Source organism: Solanum tuberosum, unplaced genomic scaffold (genome assembly GCF_000226075.1).
Source record: "Solanum tuberosum cultivar DM 1-3 516 R44 unplaced genomic scaffold, SolTub_3.0 scf00059, whole genome shotgun sequence".
Taxonomy (NCBI): Eukaryota; Viridiplantae; Streptophyta; class Magnoliopsida; order Solanales; family Solanaceae; genus Solanum; species Solanum tuberosum.
The window spans coordinates 118,094-140,726 of NW_006238983.1; the positions used below are offsets into that span (position 1 = coordinate 118,094).

At 35.4% G+C, this 22,633-nt stretch overlaps 2 protein-coding genes across 2 annotated transcripts; both read right to left on the bottom strand.

The window, feature by feature from the left end:
• Positions 1–1,787: 1,787 nt before the first annotated feature.
• LOC102603697 (tropinone reductase homolog At5g06060-like) lies at positions 1,788–10,275 on the bottom strand. Its single transcript, XM_015307473.1, has 5 exons — positions 10,106–10,275; positions 9,833–10,040; positions 2,449–2,665; positions 2,248–2,354; positions 1,788–2,088 (listed from the first exon to the last, which is right to left on the bottom strand). Exons 1-5 carry the CDS (start codon positions 10,177–10,179, stop codon positions 1,900–1,902), a joined length of 795 nt encoding a protein of 264 aa, XP_015162959.1. The 5' UTR covers positions 10,180–10,275; the 3' UTR covers positions 1,788–1,899.
• Positions 10,276–15,879: 5,604 nt separating this feature from the next.
• On the bottom strand, positions 15,880–17,990 carry LOC107060086 (chromo domain-containing protein cec-1-like). The gene is made up of 3 exons (XM_015307470.1): positions 17,963–17,990; positions 17,545–17,859; positions 15,880–16,079 (listed from the first exon to the last, which is right to left on the bottom strand). Exons 1-3 carry the CDS (start codon positions 17,988–17,990, stop codon positions 15,880–15,882), a joined length of 543 nt encoding a protein of 180 aa, XP_015162956.1.
• Positions 17,991–22,633: the final 4,643 nt, after the last annotated feature.

The window sequence follows — 22,633 nt, forward strand, 5'->3', positions numbered from 1 at the left end:
TCAAAGATACAATCATCTACTGCTCGAACATTCCACCAAGTAAAAGTACTACCTTTAAATGGTACTTGTGAAAGATCACAAGATTCAATACATGTCTTGAAGTCATTTATATCTACAACATCTACTAGTACTCCACAATTTTCTCCTCTCCATTAAGAACCACATTGAAGTCACCACCTATAAACCAAGGTCTATCCATCCCAGTAGAATAGAATATAGCTCCTCCCATAGATTCAACCTCAGATTGCTATATACTATAGTTGCATAAAAGCTTAAAGCATTATATTGGTTTTTTATCAAAACAGTGAGCTGCTGATCCGAATTACTCATCACCGAAATATCAAAGCCATGGTTGATATATAAACCTATCTTTCCATTGTTATTATGAATCCCCAAGGGCATTCTTAATCTTCTTCTATACTTGTTAATGTGTCTAACTGCTTGAAAAGGCTCCAATAATGCAACAAAAGCAAATTTGTGATGATTATGTAAGATTTGCACCCTTTGAAAGGCATTTTGTGTCCTCACTGACCTTATATTTCAAATGAGTGCATTCAATTATCATTTTGCAAAAAGGGATATGACATGTCTCTTTGGTTGCACCCTTACTGGTTGTGCTGTATCTCCATGTCCCTGTTTGTTTACTTTCCTTGCTGACTTAGTAGCTTTAATAGCTCTTGGTGACAAATCTCCTTCATTTAAAAACAACTCGTCTGAATATAAATTTTCAGTCACCTTAACCTCCTCCAAGTCTTCCAAGTTTTTGTCTCCTAGCTTGTGAGTAATTATATCATGCAAAATTCTGTTTGGGGAATCTGTATTCACCATAACCACAAGGAGATTTGTAAGGTCTAGTCTTTGGTAAAAAACATCAAGGCTCGGAGATATGGTCTCAAAAAATTTATTCACACAACTTTGTTGAATTGACAACAGGTCAAAGATCTCTTCATACACCTTTGTTGAAATTTACAACCCGTCAAAAAATTCTCTTTCACATATTGAAATTGCTATATTGACTTAGGCATATTTTTCTTTTTCTATAAATTGAAAGGTTTTTGCTCATCTGTAAAACACATGAAAAATAAATAAAATCATATTAAAGAGGAAAGCGAGGTATACCATAGATTATAAAATAATAATTTGTGAAGGAAAAATAGAGTTTGAAGTGATGTTTTAGCAAGGTGGAAATCAAAAGTGGGTTATTTCTTTTGAGTACGTAGTAGTTACTTTGAATATTGTACTTGTGATTACACAATGTAAATTTTTTTTACTATAGTGATATCAGTTGCTCTTCTTGACCAGTGAGTTTTTCCTTATTCAAAAGTGTTTAATGTAAAATTCTTGGTATCATTATTTTTTCCATTTTATTTTCATTGAAAATATTATTGTGTTAGTCTGCTTTTTCCTAACACTAGACACATCCTAAGGGAGTACCACATTTCTTTTTGAGTCGCGATAAAATCACAAGACACTTAATGCTATTATCAGTTCAAACTCTTCTTAAATAAATCGTTATTACTTGACTTAATTAACGTCAATTATATCCATTATTGTCTTTATTTTTGAAAAAATATGTACGTACGTCATCATCTTCAACTTTATCTTTTGAGCTTATACACAAGGAAGATATTAATAATGGTCTTATATATGATGACATCCACTAGATCACTAAGAACATGAGTATCTGCACATGAAAGAGATACCATCCATAGAGGAGAAAAAGTCGAGACATAATTAAGATTTGAATTTGATCAACCTCCTATTCTGTACTTATTGCACTTAAGGAATTATGAACTTAAAATATTTATTGAAATTGTAATGATTTTTGCATTATATTGTGTCAAAATTGATGAGTTTATCAATAGAACTCATGCTACATCGCACCTCAGGAAGAAAATATCAATAACTTGTGAAATCGAACCCATTGACGGTGAATCCTCCATCAACTGCTATAACTTGCCCAGTGATGTATGATGCCCCAGGAAGACAGAGGTAAGCAACCAGGGATGACACTTCTTGTGCTTCTCCAGGGCGCATTAGCGGAGTTCTACTTATTATTCCATCCAATAATGTTTTATTTTTTATCACCTGCAAAACGAAACCATCAATCTCAGCAGCTAATACATGCATTATTTTTCTTAACACACTCTACCAAACGTATTTTAGTGTGACCTCCAATTTGCAGATATCCGTGCTAAAACGTTTGGTGATTGTATGAAATTGATAAGCAGGATTCAAGAATATTACATATTCCACAGAAGATGTCTTTATATACCACGGGGCAACACCATTAACACGAATGTTGTCTTTTGCCCACTCACAAGCCAAATCCCGGGTAAGCTGATTCATCGCCCCTGCAGTTAATCAACGAAAAGAAAAAAAATCTCACGAACTCCTTGGTATTCCATAATGAATTTAAGGAGCGGTAGTTACAAGAATGAAGGGAACCTTTTGTTGCTGCATAAATAGAACTAGTAGACAAGTGAACCAAACCAGCAACAGAAGAGATGAAGACAATAGATCCAACTTCAGATGCTTTCAGAAGAGGATGAGCAAGTTGACAAATATGGTATCCAGATTCAAAGTTTGTACCAAATAAATGTGCATATTCTTCAGCAGTGTAATCGATGGTGGGCTTCCTAATGTTTGTCCCTGCATTGTTTATCTATAATTGTAGAAATAAAGGATTAATACAAGATGATAAATCAGCAAATAGTTAGTTGATAGCTGTGTATAGATTAGTTAGTTAGAAGTTTGTTATTAAAGTTTCCAATTAGAAGATGACAAGTGGATAGTTAGTTAGTAACTAACTTTGTAAATACTCTGTATATAAGTGTATCCATGATTGTAAGGATACATCTCAGACGCGTGAACAATAAAGAATCTCAACGCAACACAATTGCTCTCTATTAGCTTTCTTCCCTTTCTTTCACAGAGCTCATCAATGGTGGCCTGAGTGCAGATTTTATCATGGTATCAGAGCATGGTGTCAGTGCGTTCCATAGCTGATGAGCTCCTTCATCGTCTTCTTAATTTTCCCTCTATTTTCCTTGAAATTCTTGTTCTTCTTTACTGATTATCCGATTCAAAGTTTTTTCAACAATGGGAGACAATTCGACATCTGCTAGTACTGGAATAACAGGTCCAAGAACAATTCCTCAATTGGACCACAATGACCCACTGTATATGCAACATTCAGATACACCAGGTACATCTCTCGTTCCTCAGTTGTTGACATGAACTGATAATTACTTAGAATGGAGTAGATCGATGTTGTTGTCTTTGTTAGTAAAGAATAAAGTAGGGTTCATTGATGGATCTTGCAAGAGAGAAATGTATCTGCAAGATGATTTCAAGTTACATCAGTGGGATAGGTGTAATGCGATTGTACAGTCATGGATCATGAGTTCTGTGACTCAAGAATTGAGGAAAGGCATTGTGTATTCTGAAAGTGCTCACAAGGTTTGGAAAGCATTTAAGGAAATATTTGATAAAGTAAATGCAACCAAAATCTTACAGCTTCATAAGGAGATCTGTATGATTGATCAAGGGATTCAAAACATCTCTGTTTACTTCTCCAAGTTAAATGATATGTGGGATGAACTTGAGTCTATAATCCCTTTTCCAGCATGTGATTGTGATAAGTCTAAGAATTTCACAGCTTATTTGCATCAACAGAAGTTTATGAAATTCTTGATGGGCCTGAATGAGACTTATGCTCCACAAAGAAGTCAAATTCTTATAGTGACACTTATTCCTACTTTAGATCAAGCATATTCTATGATGATTCAAGAAGAGATCCAAAGAGAAAGTAATGGACTCTTGGGTGTTTCACTGGTAGAAGGGACCCATAGCTCTCTAATTGTTGCAAATACCTCTAATACGAGGCCCAGAAGGAATCCAAACTCAGAATTAAAGTGTGATTACTGCAAGTTAAAGGGTCATACTAGAGAAACTTGTTACAAATTGATTGGCTATCCTCCAGGGTTCAAGTTTAACAATAATAGAAGGAAGACCTTTTATGATAAACCATCAGCACATAATGTGATGAATCAGGAAGAGTATATTTCAAGGAATGGTGATAGGGTTCACACGACTGGTGGTATGGGTTCTGTCTTCCAAGGTCTCAACAATGATCAGTACTTGCAGCTTGTACAAATGATGGAAGAGCTGAAGAAGAAGAATAAAGGGGAGGACAATAAAAATTCACCAGTAGATGTAGCCAATATGGCAGGTATGGTATCCACTAAATCGGACTATTGGATTATTGATTCTGGAGCCTAAAATCATATGACTTCTTCTTTGAGTTCACTGATCAATCCTATTCCTTCATCTAAACCTACTTATGTTCATCGTCCTACTAGGCATAGCATTGAGATTACACATACAGGGTCCTATAGTTTATTACCCTCTAAAACTCTTCACAATGTTTTGTGTATTCCTAAATTTAACACCAATTTATTGTCTGTAGCTAGGTATACAAGAGAACTTAATAGTTCAGTACATTTTTACCCTGATTTTTGTCTCTTTCAGGACCTCTCAAGTGGCAAGGTAAATGGGATTGGTAGACAAGAGGGTGGAATATACATCCTTAGTCCTTCAAAACCTGCTACAAGCTTCCCTTTCAAATGCATGACTACTGCAGTGTCTAATTCAGTGTCACATTTATGGCATCAAAGACTAGGCCATGCTCCCATTTTTGTTTTGAAAAAAATACATGTGATAACTAAGTTACTAGATGGTGTTGTCCATTGTCATTGTCCTGTTTGTCCCTTAGCTAGGCAAACTAGGTTGCCTTTTTCCTGTTAGTTTTTCTAATATTTTAGCTATGTTTGATCTTGTTCATGCTGACATTTGGGGGCCTTACAGGGTTCCCACTTATAATGGATTCAAGTATTTTCTTACTCTTGTTGATGATTTTTCGAGAATGACTTGGACTTTTTTACTAACGCTTAAAAGTGATATGTTTGTGCTGCTTAAAGATTTCATTCTTCTTGTTGAAACCCAGTTTTCTACCATAGTAAAAATCTTGAGATAAGACAATGGTACTGAGTTTTTTAACACTTCATGCACTAATTTCTTAAAAACTAGGGATTATTCACCAAAGTAGTTGTGTTCATACTCCACAACAAAATGGAGTTGTGGAGAGAAAACACAGGTATCTTCTAGAAGTAGCAAGGGCTATTAGGTTTTAGGCTAGTATACCTATCAAGTTCTGGGGTGACTGTATACTTACAACCACTTATATTATCAATAGGCTTCCTAGTACTGTTCTACATGACATTTCACCTTATGAAGTTTTTCATGGTACACTACCCATTCTGTCTCATTTGAGAACCCTTGGTTGCTTTTGTTATGCTACTGTTCCTGTTTTCCATGATAAATTTTCTTCCAAGGTTGTTCCAAGAGTCTTTTTGGGGTATTCTGTTGCTCAGAAAGGTTACAGGGTATATGACATTGCTGCAGAAAGGCTTATAGTTAGTAGAGATGTTACATTTCATGAGAATATATTTCCTTTCTCTTATCCTAAGTCACAGTTTCTTCCTGGTTCTAAGGCCTCTTCTACTACTTCTGTGCCAGATTCTCCACATGTACCTTCACTAGCCTTCATGATGAGCATCCTGACTGTTCTAATCCTTTTTCCTACTCACCTGTTATTTATTCCCATGATGCTACACCTCCTGTTCCTTTAAGAAAGTCCAATAGGTTTACTAAGCCTCCTATATGGCTCATTGATTATGTTCATCCTTCTTTGCGCTCTACTACTTCTTCTACTTCTGCTAGTTCTTGTTCTCTTTACCCTATCCAGTCATATCTTTCATATTCTTATCTTTCTTGTACATTCCAGGTTTTTCTTGCCTCATTTTCTTCTATATCTGAGCCTACTTCTTATTCCCAAGCCATTAAGTATCCTAGGTGGATTCAAGCTATGAAGCTTGAACTTGAGGCTTTAGATTATAATCATACTTGGGATGTGGTGGATTTGCCATCTGGGAAGGTTCTTATTGGTTCTAAATGGGTTTACAAGGTAAAGTATCATGCTGATGGGACTGTAGAAAGGTTTAAAGCAAGGTTAGTAGCTAAGGGGTATACTCAACAGGAAGGCATTGACTTTCATGATACTTTCTCCCCTGTAGCAAAAATGACCACAGTTAGAACTGTGATTGCATTGGCTGCCCTTAGGCATTTGCCTATCTTCCAAATGGATGTCCACAATGCATTCCTTAATGGTGATCTTTCTGAAGAGGTGTACATGACTTTGCCACAAGGTTTTAGTAGCCAAGGGGAGTCAAAGGTATGCAGGCTACTCAAATCCTTATATGGTCTGAAACAGGCTTCTAGACAGTGGAATCTAAAATTGACACAAGCTCTAACAAGTTCTGGATTCACACAGAGAAAGCATGATTATTCTTTTTTCACAAAAATAGCTAATAGCAAGCTAGTGTTGATTCTTGTTTATGTAGATGACTTGCTTATCACAGGGTCTGATCTACAAGAAATCAATAGAGCTAAGCTTGATTTGCATAAAAACTTCAAGATGAAGGACCTAGGAGAACTAAGGTATTTTTTGGGAATTGAACTTGCCAGGTCAAGTGAGGGAATTCTCTTATCACAAAGGAAGTATGCTCTGGAAATGATCTCAGAGACTGGTTTGAGTGGTTCAAAACCTAAGTGGACACCAATGGAGCAGAACATGAAACTAACCAGCAGTGAATATGATCTTAAATTCTCTACAAAATCTGAGGATGTTCCTTTGGAAGACAGGAGTATCTATCAGAGACTAGTGGAAAAGCTCTTGTATCTTACAATCACAAGGCCTGATATATCATATGTTGTTCAGTCCTTAAGTTAGTTTATGCATGCCCGAAAGGGTCTCATTATGAAGCTGCTTTGCATGTGGTGAAGTATATCAAGAATCAACCTGGGCTTGGTCTCTTAATGTCTAGTAAAGGGGATGAGAAGATAGAAGCATATTGTGACTCTGACTGGGCTTCTTGTCCTATGTCTAGAAGGTTTGTCTCTGGTTTTTGTATCAAATTGGGAACATCTCTCATCTCTTGGAAAGCTAAGAAACAAACACTATCTCTAGAAGTTCTGCTGAGGCAGAATATAGGTGCATGGCTCAAACAGTTGTTGAATTGACTTAGTTAAAAGGTATATATGTTACAAGAGTTGCAGGTGGAGGTGCAATTACCAATTGATCTATATTGTGATAATAAAGTTGTATTACAGATAGCAGCCAATTCCATGTATCATGAAAGAACAAAACACATTGAGATTGACTGCCATTTTATAAGGGAAAAATTGCTGGAAGGTTTGGTGAGAACTAACTATATTGCAAGCAAGGAACAACCAACAAATGCGTTTACCAAAACTTTGGGTCGTCAACAACATGCTGCATTACTAGTCAAGTTAGGAATGAAAAACATTTTCCATTCTCAACTTGAGGAGGAATGTAGAAATAAAGGATTAATACAAGATGATAAATCAGCAAATAGTTAGTTGATAGTTGTGTATAGTTAGTTAGAAGTTTGTTATTAAGTTTCCAATTAGAAGATGACAAGTGGATAGTTAGTCAGTAACTAACTTTGTAAATACTCTGTATATAAGTGTATCCATGATTGTAAGAATACATCTCAGACGCGTGAATAATAAAGAATCTCAATGCAACACAATTGCTCTCTATTAGCTTTCTTCCCTTTCTTTCACAGAGCTCATCAATGGTGTATGATTTAATTTCGTAAAACATACATGTTCAATAGCTCAACAAATAACTTCGAGGAATGACAACATTGCAGGTTTTCTTAATTAGCAATTTAGCATATATGTTCCAACGCTTAAATATTACTCCCTCTGCTCCATATTAAGTGAGTTGTTTGTGTATTACACACTCCTTGAGAAAAAATATTTTAGGATAATTTTTTATTTTATTTTATTATCGTCTTTTTGATTATTTCCAAATTAGCTAGTCTCCTATAAAATGTAAAGTAGTTAAGAATCCCTTTAAATGAAGGACTATGAAAAAAAAGTTTTAATTATTCTCTTGAACTTTGAACAATTTATTTATTTTGGATTAAGAAAAAACCCTCAACAATTCATTTAATATAAATTAGAGAGAGTATAATGTTACTCTCTCCGCCTCATATTAGTTGATCATCTTACTAAAAATAATTGTTCCATATTGGTTGTTCACCTTACTAAATCAAGAAAATATTAATTAAAATTTTCCTATATTACCGTTGCAATTAATCTTTTCAAAAATGTTCACATTTGTTTGTAAAATTCTCAAAAAGAAATTTAAGGGGCGAGTTAGTAAAATTATCTTTTTATTTATGATTTCTTAATATACGTGTAATATACTATTTCGGTGTGAGTTGTGAAATAGAATCTTTAGAATTGAGAAATCTTAATAGCTCAAATTAATCTCCTTCCTATTTCTATATTGAAAAAAAAAAAAGAATTTAAAAATAAATAAATTAAAACTACATAAAAAGTACATTCTATGTTCCAATGTTCGAGAATAATGTAAATTTTTTTAATAATTAAAAGCAACTTAACTTTTTTTTTTTTAATCTCTAATTAGATAATTTATAATTATACAAATATCTAAGGTGTATTTTAGACCATAATTTTTAAAAAAAATATATTTTTAAATTTTTTGAATCTAATTAAACGATAAAAAAAAGTATTATAAATTATAATAATTAACTATTTAGTTTTTTTAAGACTCATCATTAAAAAAAATTGGTGTTATATATATATATATATATATACTGATTTTCTAAATTGTGTCGCATGATAAAGTGGGACAGAGAAATTACTTACTGAGGGTAGTTTGGTCAGGAGTAAGTTATTTGGGAAATAATTATTATTTCAGGATAAATTATTTCTTAATATATGTGATCATTTATTCCATTATTAAAGTATAAATGGTGGGATTGAGATAAATAATCACATGAATTTCTAATACCTCCAACCAAACGTATGATAAAATAATTTTATATTTTATCATCAGAGACGTATCCATGATTTCGGCAAGATAGGTGCATGATTACAAAAAAATGCATTTAGGTTCTTAATATGAACCATTAAATTTTAAAAATTATAGTTCCAAAATATATAATACTACTAGTTTTAAATTTTAATATACACATTTGATTTAATTATATAAAGATTTTACAGTGCTAAAACTTTTAGGAACTTTCAATGTAACACACTTAAGAAATTTGAAAGATTAAAGGAAAAAATAAAAGAAAAATTAGTTAAAACGTCAAAAGTGTAACCGATAACCACTTGGGGAGATGTTACTCAAAAAAGGACAAGATAGATATAAGACTTAAATTTTTATCCTCACTTAGAGAGGGTGCACCCAATCATCATCGTATTATTATTTGATACTTTAAACGTGAGTTCACACATTTATATTTAAATATTTTTTAAAAAATATAACACTATTATATATGATCTAGAGAAGGAAGCATGTGTTCACGTGAATCCACAGCACCCCTTCTAGATACGCCCCTGAAAATTATTATACCTTATATATATCTCACTCCAAATGACTCCTACCGGTATATATTTGGGGCCCGCCCCTGCCTAGGGGAAAGGTTACAGAGGTCATTTGACCAATATATACCTACCAACAGTAGCGGAGCTAATGCTTAAGTTACAGGTTAGATCAAGTGCAATAATTTTGTTTTTCGAATACAATATTTATATTTTAAAATTCATTGAATATTTATGAAGAATAAATTTAAAATTCAATAACTTTAACGAATTAGAGCTTTAAATCACGACTTGACCTCTGATAGATAGGAGTTATAGAACTTACAAGAATGCTCAACTTTCCATGGAAAGCTGAGGAGACATTTTCGATGAGCTTCACTCTTTGAGGCGTTGAAGATACATCACATACACAACCATTCACTTTAAGGCCTTTCACAGACCACTCTTGCAAGCATTTGTTAAGCGCTTCTTCATTACGTGAACATGTGTAGACTGTTGCACCCAGCTCCGCTAGTTCCTCCACAACAGCGTGCCTGAAACGAATTACATCGTTCAAATCTAACTATGAAAGATATTAAATCGGATGAAGTTGGTTTACCCAATTCCACGAGTGCCTCCGGTGACGAGAGCGGTCATCCCTGAAAGACTCCATCTGGAACTGCTTCTAAACATTGACTTGTGTAATATGTATAGTACTATCTATATGGAGCAAGAAATTAGAAGTGTGTTCCTTATATGGTTAAATATTTAGTTTAGTTGCCTTCTTTAAATAGAGAGTTGCAACAACCTAACCCCTAGTACTAAATGTTATGATGTTTAAATTAAATTTGTCTGACCTGCCAGGGAAATTGGTTCCACTGTCCTCACGAAAGTAGGTGAAAGTAGTTAGTATTTCTATAAATAGTCATTCTCCAAACTTAATTGAACATTTAGACAAAAATCTTAAAAAATTAGTACTTTAGACATCATATATGACATCACTCAATATTCTTCCAAAACATACAGCCTACTCTCAAATTTTTGATACTACACTTTAGTCCCCACTCATCCAACACAAATGTGGAATTGTTTTTTATTTTTCCATTTATTAAAAAATTTGACCGGAGAAAAGCTCTCCAAGAAGAAACCAAAATGCTCCCATTTTTGCAGCTGATTTAGCTGATTCCGGCGACTTTTCCGACGATATTTTAGCTTTCACAAGTGAAATCATCATCGTTCTAGTCATTGCTTCCATTTTTACACCATTTTCTTTCAAATAGCTTCAAAGAAAAATATTTCCCACCATTCTTGAAGCTTGCAAAAATCTTTCAAAATCACTTCATAACTCGTTTTTAGATAAACTTTAGTTGTTTAGAAGGACTATAGATACATGTTCTCCATTTCGAGCTTGATTTGAACCCATTCTTGTTCATTCGCGTTTTGTACGAATTTCGTACCAGTCATCGACCGCTAGTTATCGATATCGTAATCTAGTATCTATCAGTGTAGTCTATATATGACAATAGCTGAATTTATTGTTACTGGTGGTGACTATATGGGAGTATGAGATGAGACTCTCAAAAGCTGGTATGAGAAATCTTTTAGTAAGACTATAGTTCTCATTGCGTTGCGTCGCAATGGTTCATATGACGATATGATTGCAAACGTAATTGAGGCCGGTGAGCTAGCCTGCGAGCCAAGCAACTTGGTGAAAAGCTATCAAATGAATGGGAGGGGAAAAATACATCCCACATTCATAAAGAATGATAGGCATGTGAGCTTGTACACGATGGATATTGCTGCTGATGGCTCTAGGCCTATATTGAGGATAAATGTCATTGCGAGATCTTCAATTGAACCAACGAATTCTTTTAACAACAACGACTCAGTTGAAAATGAGAACTTGGGTGATCAACTAAATGAGAGCTTTTGTGATCAATCAAATGACAACTTGGGTGATGATTCAATGAATGGGCATGATCATTCATTAGATGTTGAAGATAAGCCAGTAGCTGCGGAAGATTTCGAATATTTTGAAGAAGATCAGGGAGAGTCGAAATTGAGATCACAACCAAGCCATTCTTTCTCTGATGGAACTAATTTTTACATGTATCAAACATTCAGTACCAACAGTGAGCTACAATTGTTATTAGATGAAGCAGCGGCGAGAAAATCTTTTGATTTTGCTATAGTGAAGAGTTGTAGTAAATACTTAAAGGTGAAATGTGTGTCTTGTGTTTGTGCGTGGATGCTGCGGGCAAAGAAATATGAGTGTTTGAATAGATTTCGTATCTACAAGTATATTGGCGATCACAGTTGCGGTGTTGAACATGCCATCAACAACCATAGAAAATTCTTGACCAAAGTCATTGCATTACTTTGTGTGAATCTTTATCTCGATGGCAAGGGTCCAAATGTTAAAGAGATTCAGAGGACTATTTTTGATATTTTTCATTGTAGTCCAAGCTATTGGAAATGTTGGAAGGGAGGTGTGACTGCCAAGGAAATGGTTCGAGGGATAGCGGAACACGAATATTCATGCTTACTGACCTTTTCATATATGTTCGACACTCTTAATGTTGGTTCTAGCTATTGTATCGTGTGGTAAGCGGGGATACTCATAGATTTATGTATTACTTCTTAGCTTTTGGTGCTTGCATTAGGGGATTTTCCCACATGAGAAAGGTAGTTGCAGTCGACGACACTCATTTACATGGTAAATACGAGGGAGTATTGTTGCACAAGATACAGAGAATCATGTTTATCCAATTGCCTTTTGTGTCGTAGACAAAGAGAACGATGCATCTTGGACGTTCTTCTTTGAAAAGTTGAAGGATATTGTGGTTGATGAATTAGATTTATGTTTTATTTCTACACAAGAGCATTGCCAATTGTATTGCAAAGGTTTACAATCATGCTCATCACGGATATTGCATGAGGCACCTCGATGAAAATCTTTGGGTAAATCACCAATGTGGAGATTTCCTCTATCTATACTACAACGCGGCAAAGACATATTCTTTGGAGGAGTTCAACGATCATTTTTTGGAATTCAAGGACAAATCCCCTGAGGAAGCCTTTGTCCTTGAGAATGTTATTGATTTTGAAAAGTGTAGAAGAGCACATTTACCAGGCAACATGTATGATGTGATGACCACAAATATTGCCAAGTCACTCAAAGCTATGTTGATAGACGAGAGAGAGTACCCCGTGACATCCATATTTAATTCGATTGCTAAGAGATTTGGAGAATTGTTTAGGGAGAGGCATGCATATGTCCTTAAATCAAAGGGTAATAAAATGGTCCCGATTGCCGAAAGGATCGTAAGAAAAAAAATGATCGAGGGCAACTCCTTGTACGTAGAAAACATAACTGGGGATGAAAATCAATTCACCGTGTCCGGCGCAGGTTCTACTTCCACTGTTAACCTACTAAAAAAGTCATGTTCTTGTAGGGAATATGACTTGGTCAAGATACCGTGCGCTCATGCAATGGCTACTTTGAGATCGAAGCATGGAGATGAGTATGGTATGATCATCTGTGAATATTCTTCGTCTTTATATAAAGCTGAAACATACCTCCTTGCATACTCTGAATCTATTAATGTGTTCCCTATCGAATCGGAATGGTGTGTGCCAACATACTTCCACCCCTTGTCGATACCAACCTTGGAAGGAAGAAAAGAAAACGTGTCAAGGGTGTCAGTGAGAATTTCAAAAGCAAGAGGAGGAACAAATGTTCAATTTGTAAGAGATCCGGACACAGGAGAACCACATGTATGAACAACAATAAATCTTAGATAGATTTGACTAATTATATTTTTGTAACTAAGCTACTGGATGTGAAGGTGTTGTTTATTTTGGACCCCAATATTTTGGTCAATGTAATGTCAATTATTATCGAATTTACTCATGATCTAGATGACATACATTTAGTACACTGTCTATTAATATTTATTATTGAGTCCACTCGTTGTGTATTAAGGTGTGTATAATTAATATATGGAAATTTATGGTAATGCAATGATTTTAATGTATGCATTAGAATGTAGTTTTTCCCAAAATATTTATTTTTATATTTTTTCCCCACTAAAACTGTGAATTTTTCTCATGCATGTTGTTTTTAATGCCCAAAATAAAAAAATGCATAATAAATAACCTATGCATAACTAATCAAACATATAACTAATACAAGTAAGACTTAGATATACACTTCACCAAATGACACGTTAAAGAATTGTCAAAAAATCAGACGTTGACATCGAAAAAGTAGTAATTTGTACTTTGTTACCGTTGTAAAATTTGGATAATTGAGTATTGTCATTGTTGGTCAAAATATATAGATAATTAAGACAGTCGATACTTGTTCATGTGCTTGATTTATATTGTAACAACGACATCTACACTTCAACACTACTAAGGTATATATGGGTTGATATCATGATCCAAAAATGATCTATACTGCACCTACTAGAATATGACGCTAAATATAGACCGTAGCTAGTATAATTTAAAAGGGAGAATGATTAACTAATAATAAACTATATTATTAAAATTTATTCAATTAAATAAGTTTAAACAAGTCATTTAAGGGTTCACATACATTGGGGGTGGAGATAAATGATGTATGAGAAAGAGTTGTAGTTATACAATCAACATCTTCAATGTAATGTGTGAGCAAACACAAGTATGTTGAGAGAATGTTGATTGTTCAACCCCAAATCTTCCAAAACATCATGTAAGGTTCCATACAAATTGAGGGTGGTGATCAATAATGTATGGGTGGTGATCAATAAATCATTGTGGTTGAACAATCAACATTCTCTCAACATACTTGTGCTTTCGTAATGAAGATGTTAGATGTTGATTGTATAACTACAACTCTTTCTCATATATCATTTATCTCCATCCCCAATGTATGTGGACCCTTAAATGACTTATTTAAACTTATTAAATGAAAAAATTTCAATAATATAGTTTATTATTAGTTAATCATTCTCCCTTTTAAATTATACTAGCTACGGTCTATAATTAAGCGTCATATTCTAGTAGGTGCAGTATAGATCATTTTTGGATCATGATATCAACCCGTATATACCTTATTAGTGTTGAAGTGTAGATGTCATTGTTACAATATAAATCAAACACATGAACAAATATCGACTGTCTTAATTATCTATATATATTGACCAACAATGACAATACTCAATTATCCAAGTTTTACAACGGTAGCAAAGTACAAATTGCTACTTTTTCAACGATAACATTTGCTTTTTTTAGTGTATAAAAAGAAGGATTCATGAACTCCTCCATCTTATTCTATTTTAAAATACTTAAACATCTCTTTTAATTATGTCTCAAGCTTCTCAAACATCCAATGCAAAAAAGTCTTACTTTTGTCATTGTGGTAATTCAGCTACGTTGAGGACTTCACACACCGATACGAACCCAGATCGATAATTCTTTAACTGTGCAATTAGTGCATGCTCTTTTTTTAAGTGGCTTGAAAATGATTCATCAACGAGTAGCCCATCAAAATTGAGTCTGAGACTCGAGACATCAAAATTTCTAGGCGTTATCAAATTTCAGATATTAGAAAGGTTTCGAACTTCGAAGAAAATAGGAATTTTCTATTGCTTTATTCAAAGAAGTCGAAGAGCAGAGAAATCACTTTAAAGGATTGCTAAAATACACCGAAATAGATAGGGATCAACTAAAACAAAGGTTGATATTGGCTGAAGAAAAAGAGAAAGACCTAAAAATAATATTGTATGATTTGTTGTTAATGATTGTTTTTGGAAATGTGTAACATGGATGCAGTAGTATATTCTTATATCTTTTACTCATGTAGTATTACAGTCTATTAATAAAATGAAGTCTTTCTTGTATGGTAAGACAATGCATTATATATACAATTTAAAGTTGATAACTGGCAACAATATCCATCAAAACAAAAATAACATTTACATAATCCAATTGTCTTAAAAGGCACTTCAAAAACCAACTACTTCAACAACTAATTGTCTTAATATTCAACCACCAAAAATTAATTATCTAAAAAATCAACTGTCTTAATAGTCAACCACCAAAAACCAACCATTTAAAAAACCAATTGTCTTAATCATCAACCACCAAAAACCAACAATTTCAAAAACCAATGTCTTAAAACCCACTACAAATTGTCTTAAAAAATCAATATCTTACTCATCACCATTGAGCTCACCATTGATCTCCATAACAATATCCATCACGTCCACTGAAATTTCTTCTTCTACCTGCTTCTCCTCTTTTTTTTCTTGATCTTCTTCCTGCTTCTCCTCTTCTTTTTCTTCTTCTTTCTTCTTCTTTCTTCTCTTCGATCTCCTCTTCTTTGTTTTCTTCTTCTTTCTTCTCTTATTTTTCTTCCATCTTCTCCTCCTCTTGTTCTTTCTCTCCTTCTTTCATCTCTTGTACAACGTCATTAACTTCTTCTGCAAAGTACTCATCAACTGCAACAAGATCTTCATCGATTATTGCTAATGGAAGGGTTTCATCAACATCAACTGTAGCACCATCATTATCAACTGTTGGTGTTGTATAGTCTTTATCAATCGCTGCAAGATCAGTGGCTTAACATTCTTACAAATAAATTATTTTACACAAATAGTATCTAAATTAGTCTACCTTCATTTTTCTTGTTCTTTTGAGATCTCCTCAATTTATCATCTAGTATAAAAGCAACAACTTCCATCATTGATAGTTGAAGGGATGCAATACGCTCACACAAATTATCATATTTATTTTTCTGTCCACTCGAAACAAAATTCTCACAAGGTTGGTCGAAATTGTCTCACCCAATATTTCATCCTCATTGTTCTCTTTTGCAGAAGTGAGGATGATGACATCTTTCAAATTGGCTTTTAAGACATCAATGATTGTGTCCTTCACTTCGTCCGTATGGCTTTAATGTTGCCATATAATTTTGTTTTGTCTTACGGACAGTAGGTATGAGGTATGGATGCACAATCTACAAAAAAAATAAAAATAGTACAAGTCCTTCACTAATTTACAAATATTGCTAGATAATAATAAATAAATTTATACCTTTGTACTTCTCCCTTTGTACTTAAATGGATCACCTTCGACAATATTATCACTCTTTGTCATGTGCCATCTAAGTAAACAGGGAATGGGCAGAGGAGAATCCAAGGACTTCTTTGCATACTTACCAAGATGAGGAAAAACCTTATATATCAAAATCTGAAATTAATAAAATAACAAATAAATAAACAGAGACTATGAAATACTATATAAATATATAAGAGTTTATTATAAATCAAGTACATAATTGATAATAAGTACTAGAAATGCCCAGGGAAGCCATACAAAGCATACGATGCATTCCCTCTTTCATTATACACTTCACTTTACTTCTTCAAATTAATTTTGTTCTTCAAATACTTCACTGTTAAATCAAAACACTCTTTCCCCCACGGATAACTCTTGAAAAAATCTAAATCATCGACCATCTTAATGTAGTTTGAATCCACAATCTTATATCGATCGTGGGCAAGCAACATCGAGTGGACGAACCAAACTATAGAGCACTTCAACTTCTGCTCCTTATTCAATCTAGTACCCTTAATCAAACTCATCAACTTTGTAGGACTGATATTCTTATTCTTGGTCACTTTATAATAAAATTTCTCACATTTCTGAAGTACTTTTGTCAGTTTTGCATCACAGGGGTATGCTGAGTAATTCAGTCCCGTAATCAATGCAAACTCTTTTAAGCCAAAACAAGCAGGCTTATCATTCACACAGAACCACATCTCATGCAATTTTTATCATTTTTCACACGTCGCAACAACATATAATGGATCATCTGTCCAATAAACTTGTAATATTCTGGAATATACCTTAAATGTCCAAAACAAGTACCTTTAAAGTCATTATAAATTTTTTGTTGAACTAAAATATTTCTAAAATCATGATAAAGAGTCATTCTTGCTCTCACAAAATTTTTCGCTGGAAACGATCCTAACTCATCCATCCATGTCGTTAGATTATAAGACTTACCAGAGATTTCTCTTGCACAAATTGACAAGGACAGGGGATCATCATCCTCATCTCCAATATCTCGGCTATCTCTACTACTCTTCTCATCTCCACTGTCAATTCTTTCTTCACTAGATTCAGCATCATCACTAGCTTGGGCACTACTGTCCTCATAGTTGTCAATCTCAACCATTGTATCAGAATCCGAGTTAGACTTAGGTTCTTCAACTATAATTTTTTTCTTTTTTGAAGATCTTGAAACTTCTTCAGCCTTTCTTTTCTTGTTTTTAGAAGGCTTAGGAACAGAACCTTTAACGATGCTGCCTCTAGTTTTAGCTATACTGTATTATATACAAAAACATAATTTTCATATCAAAATATCGACCACTAGTCTATTAATACAAACAGAGTAATGCTAAAAAATATATGAAAAAAGTACCAGTTCCAACAAAAATCGACAATGCCATTGACATACACACCATTAAAGTCGACCAAAATACAGTAAAAACTTTCAAATCGATAGGCCAGATAAACATAAAAAATCAAAATTTTGATAAACATAAAAAATAAAAAATTTCTATGCATGATCCAAAGTAAAACGTCAGTAATGATTATGAATAAAAAGCATGAACTAAAACATGTGAGATTTTCAGAACTTTAAGCAAACATCTAAACGTCGCTACACTATTGCAATAAGAAAAATAAATAGGCTAAAAGCTATTGAAAACACGATTAAACTTACTTCAAACGAAGAAGATTGAAAAAGATCCAACTGAACTTGGGAAGAAGATTGAAAAAGATTCAACTGAACTTGAGAATAAGATTGATGAAAAATAGACAAACTCCACTTCGTTTTTCAGGAATGATTATAGGATCTCTTTTTTCTTTGTGTTTTCAATAATGGAATATGGAAGACTTGTGTCGGAGAATGATCAGTTTTATGAAGGTTGATGATTTCAGGAAAAAAGGTTTATGGAAGACGAAGAGTTCTCTAATAACGTGTTCTGAGGTTTCCTTGGAGAATGTTAACCTATTTTATTAAATAATTTTTATATTCCTTGCGATTGCAATATAATTATTTGGAGGGATGAATTTATTTAATGTTGAAGTGTTGGGATGAAAATGTTATTTTATATACTTGTTTTTTAATTTCCCAAGTTCTTAAAGTGATGAAAAGGCCCATGACCCCACAACCTAGCCCCTCTTTTTTACTTTTTCTAACCCTAACCCTAAAAATTAAATAAAAAAAAATTTAGTGGCTATTGTGCAAATTAAAATTTGGGGGTGTCCCCCATGCCAATTAATCTCCAGTGTGTCACATCCCGCCACTTCACAGTTCAAATTTGACACCGGAAAAAGGGAGAAAAATCTAGAGTTGTAGGGAGGTTAGTAGAACACTCTAGAATTTCCTAGACCTTTCCTTAGAATACTCTATAATAACTTAGAAGATGTCTTAGAAAGCCTTAGAATTCTCTAGACTAGTAGAGAATTCTAGAACATGGACCAAAGTGTAATTATTAGAGGGACTTGTAAAGTAAATTTTATTTACACTTTAGCCCCTAGGTTGTAGTATAAATAGATGGGGCATTCATTTGTAAGACATCCAAGCTTGAAGCAAGCAATCAAGCAAGTTGTAAAGCATTCTCCAAGCAATACAAAGTCTTCTTCCAAATCTTTCTTTACATTCTCTTAGCGATCTAGCTTCAAAGGGCTTACTTGAGCTTACAAGATCGTGAAAGATTCGTGAGTAAGTTGTCAAGTGCCGCACAGAACATTAGTGAAACTCTAAGTCCGTGACAACGTGGTATCAGAGTAAAAGTTTGTACTAAGGGAATGACTAACGAAGGAGACGTTAACGCCGCTAGCACCATCAACGTCAGGCTGGAAGGTGGAAAGAAGAATCGCAAGGGAAAGAAGCACCAAAAGAGTAATAAGGAAATGCTTCTCGACCCCACACCAAGCGAGGCGCTAACATCTCAACCACCTTTGACCACCGAAGCAAGTGACGATGAACTTGGCGAGGAGGCCATTGACGTCACCGCCAGAGAGGAATGGGTCGTAAGGGTTGAAATGGCAAGGCAAGATGTGGAGATATTAGGCCTGCGTTTGAACGTAGCTGATGGCAAGTTTAAAACTCTTGAGGACTTCACTCTTGAAGAGACTGACAACCTCCACAAGGAGTTGGATCAGGGACTCCAGCGTGCTGAGTTCGAGATGAAAGAGGCTATCACTTCCTTGGAGTGTCGGCTCATGAAGGCGTTGAGCACGACCATGAAGGCCGAGATGAGATAGGGAGGCCAAGGTCGAGGCTCCCAAGCCACCTATGTTCAAAGGTGTCCGTGACGCACAAGAGGTGGAGAATTTCTTGTGGCACTTAAAGAATTACTTCAACTGTAACCGAGTGAAGAGCGACGAAAACAAGATCAACACCGCTATGTTGTACCTCTCAGAGATGGCCATGCTATGGTGGAAGCGCAAAGTGTCCAAAATAGGGAAGGGGTCGTGCACCATTAACACTTGGGAGCAATTCCGAGATGAGTTCAAGAAAGCCTTCTTCCCTAACAATGTCATCTATGAGGCGAAGTGCAAGTTTAGGGAGTTGAAGCAGACATGCAACATTCAGGCGTACGTGAAGGAGTTCACCACCCTCACACTTCAAATTCCTAACCTCATGCATGATGATATGTTGTTCCACTTCATGGATGGGCTGCAAAATTGGGCCAGGACGGAGTTGGAACGCCGACAGGTCAGGACTATCGATGAAGCCATCACGCAGGCCAAAGCCTTGACAGACTTCAGGCATTAAAAGCCCGACAGAGACAGATGGGAGGAGGTGAGAGGTAGTCATGACCATGGTGGGGAGATCGTGGAAAAGTCGAGGAGCAGTGGCCACATCCCAAGAATCATGATACAAGTCTGATTTGCAGGCCGAAGTATTTACAGACTTCAGGCATGAAAAGCCTGACAGAGCCAGATGAAAGGAAGTGAGAGGTAGTCATGACCATGGTGGGGAGATCGTGGAAAAGTCGAGGAGCAGTGGCCACATCCCAAGAATCATGATACAAGTCTGATTGTAAGAAGTTTGGACGTCAAAGCAATGTGGAGAAAAAGACTGAGCCTACAAAAAGGAACGGTTGCTATATATCCATTGGTTCGCACGACAATGCGAGGTGCTCTAAACTGAAGAGCCTTGGTGCTATCCTGCGAGAACGGAAGGAGAAGCATGCACATGACCAATGACAAGGTGCAGAGACGATGCAGTTGGGATTGATAGGATTATGCTGAGCCATCACGAAGCAGCCAGGGAAGCCGAGAGAATACGGCGCGCAATATGTCGACATCACAATCAATGGAAGACCCACTCATGCTATGGTTGACACGGGTGAAGAGGCCAACATCATGACCAAGACGGCAACAATAAGGTTGAGGCTGAGTTACAGTCCAAGTAACGCTCAACTCAGGACGGTCAATGCACCACCGACTCCCGTGAGCGGAGTCGCGCATGGAGTAAGCATCACGCTAGGCGAGTGGCAAGGTAAGACCTAATTTTACTGTCGCTCCTTTAGACCTCTTCGATATCATTCTAGGGCAGGAGTTCTTCCAAAAGTGTCACGCGGTGATAGACCCTTACCTCCACCGACTTCTAGTCATGGAGCAAGGAGGATCATGTATGGTGCTCCTGGTTAAGTATCGAAGACGGAAGAACAAGTCCGTCTAACAGCCATGCAGCTCGTAAGAGGCCCTAAGAAGAAGGAGTCAGCGTTCATAGACACCATTGCAAGTTTAAAAGAAGACAATGGTGCAAAAAGGTCCTTGCCACATTGCACGAAGAAGGTTCTAAAGGAGAACAATGTCGTGATGCCAAAGAAACTGCCAAGGCGCTTGCCTCTTAGGAAGGAGGAAGATCATAAGGCCAAGCTAGAAAAGATAAGGAAGCAACTGAAAGAGTTGCACGAGGGCCTTGATCGAGTTAATGGACTATTGTTCGCGCATGCGAGAAGACAAGATTCGATTGTTTATGCAGCAACAATGCGACGCGATCGTCGCATCAATAGGTGGGGGAGAGTGTCACGTCCTGCCACTTCACATTTAAAATTTGGCACCGGAAAAAGGGAGAAGAATCTAGAGTTGTGGGGAGGTTAGTAGAACACTCTAGACTTTTCTAGACCTTTCCTTAGAATACTCTAGAATAACTTAGAAGCTGTCTTAGAAAGCCTTAGAATTCTCTAGACTAGTAGAGAATTCTAGAACATGGACCAAAGTGTAATTATTAGAGGCACTTGTAAAGTAAATTTTATTTGCACTTTAACCCCTAGGTTGTAGTATAAATAGATGGGGCATTCATTTGTAAGACATCCAAGCTTGAAGCAAGCAATCAAGCAAGTTGTAAAGCATTCTCCAAGCAATACAAAGTCTTCTTCCAAATCTTTCTTTACATTCTCTTAGCGATCTAGCTTCAAAGGGCTTACTTGAGCTTACAAGATCGTGAAAGATTCGTGAGTAAGTTGTCAAGTGCCGCACAGAACATTAGTGAGACTCTAAGTCCGTGACAAGTGTCCGCCCAATTACCATTCTGGTATTCACTACAGTGAAATGGCTTCACCCTAATATATTTTGGATATTATGCCATCAGAATTCAATTATATGTTTGATGGTCAAGACATTAATGCAGAAATAGTCAAACAATAACCTCCACGATGTAGGAAAATTATGGCAGATTTGTTAAATTATTAAAAAAGAAAATGTTTCAACTTAAAGCTAGACAAAAGATGAAACGGTTACTCATGGCTAGACATGCCATTTGAATTCAATATTTCACTCAACCATTTTTGTGTACTTTATGACATAGATACTTTTTACCTTTTACTATAATATGAATTTTCACATCATATTATGAGTGTTATTCATATCGAACTCAAATGAGGCAGAAGCACACATTTCATTTGCAAAAATTTATGGCTCAAAGCTAGTAGTTGTTCGATGTCATGTCATCGACAGTATATTGATGTTTATGGCTAAAATAACTGAAAATTGTCTTATATTTTATCTTACCTCTTTCTTTTATTTTATTTTCATATGATTTCGAAGTAGTGTTAGTACTATTGCAACT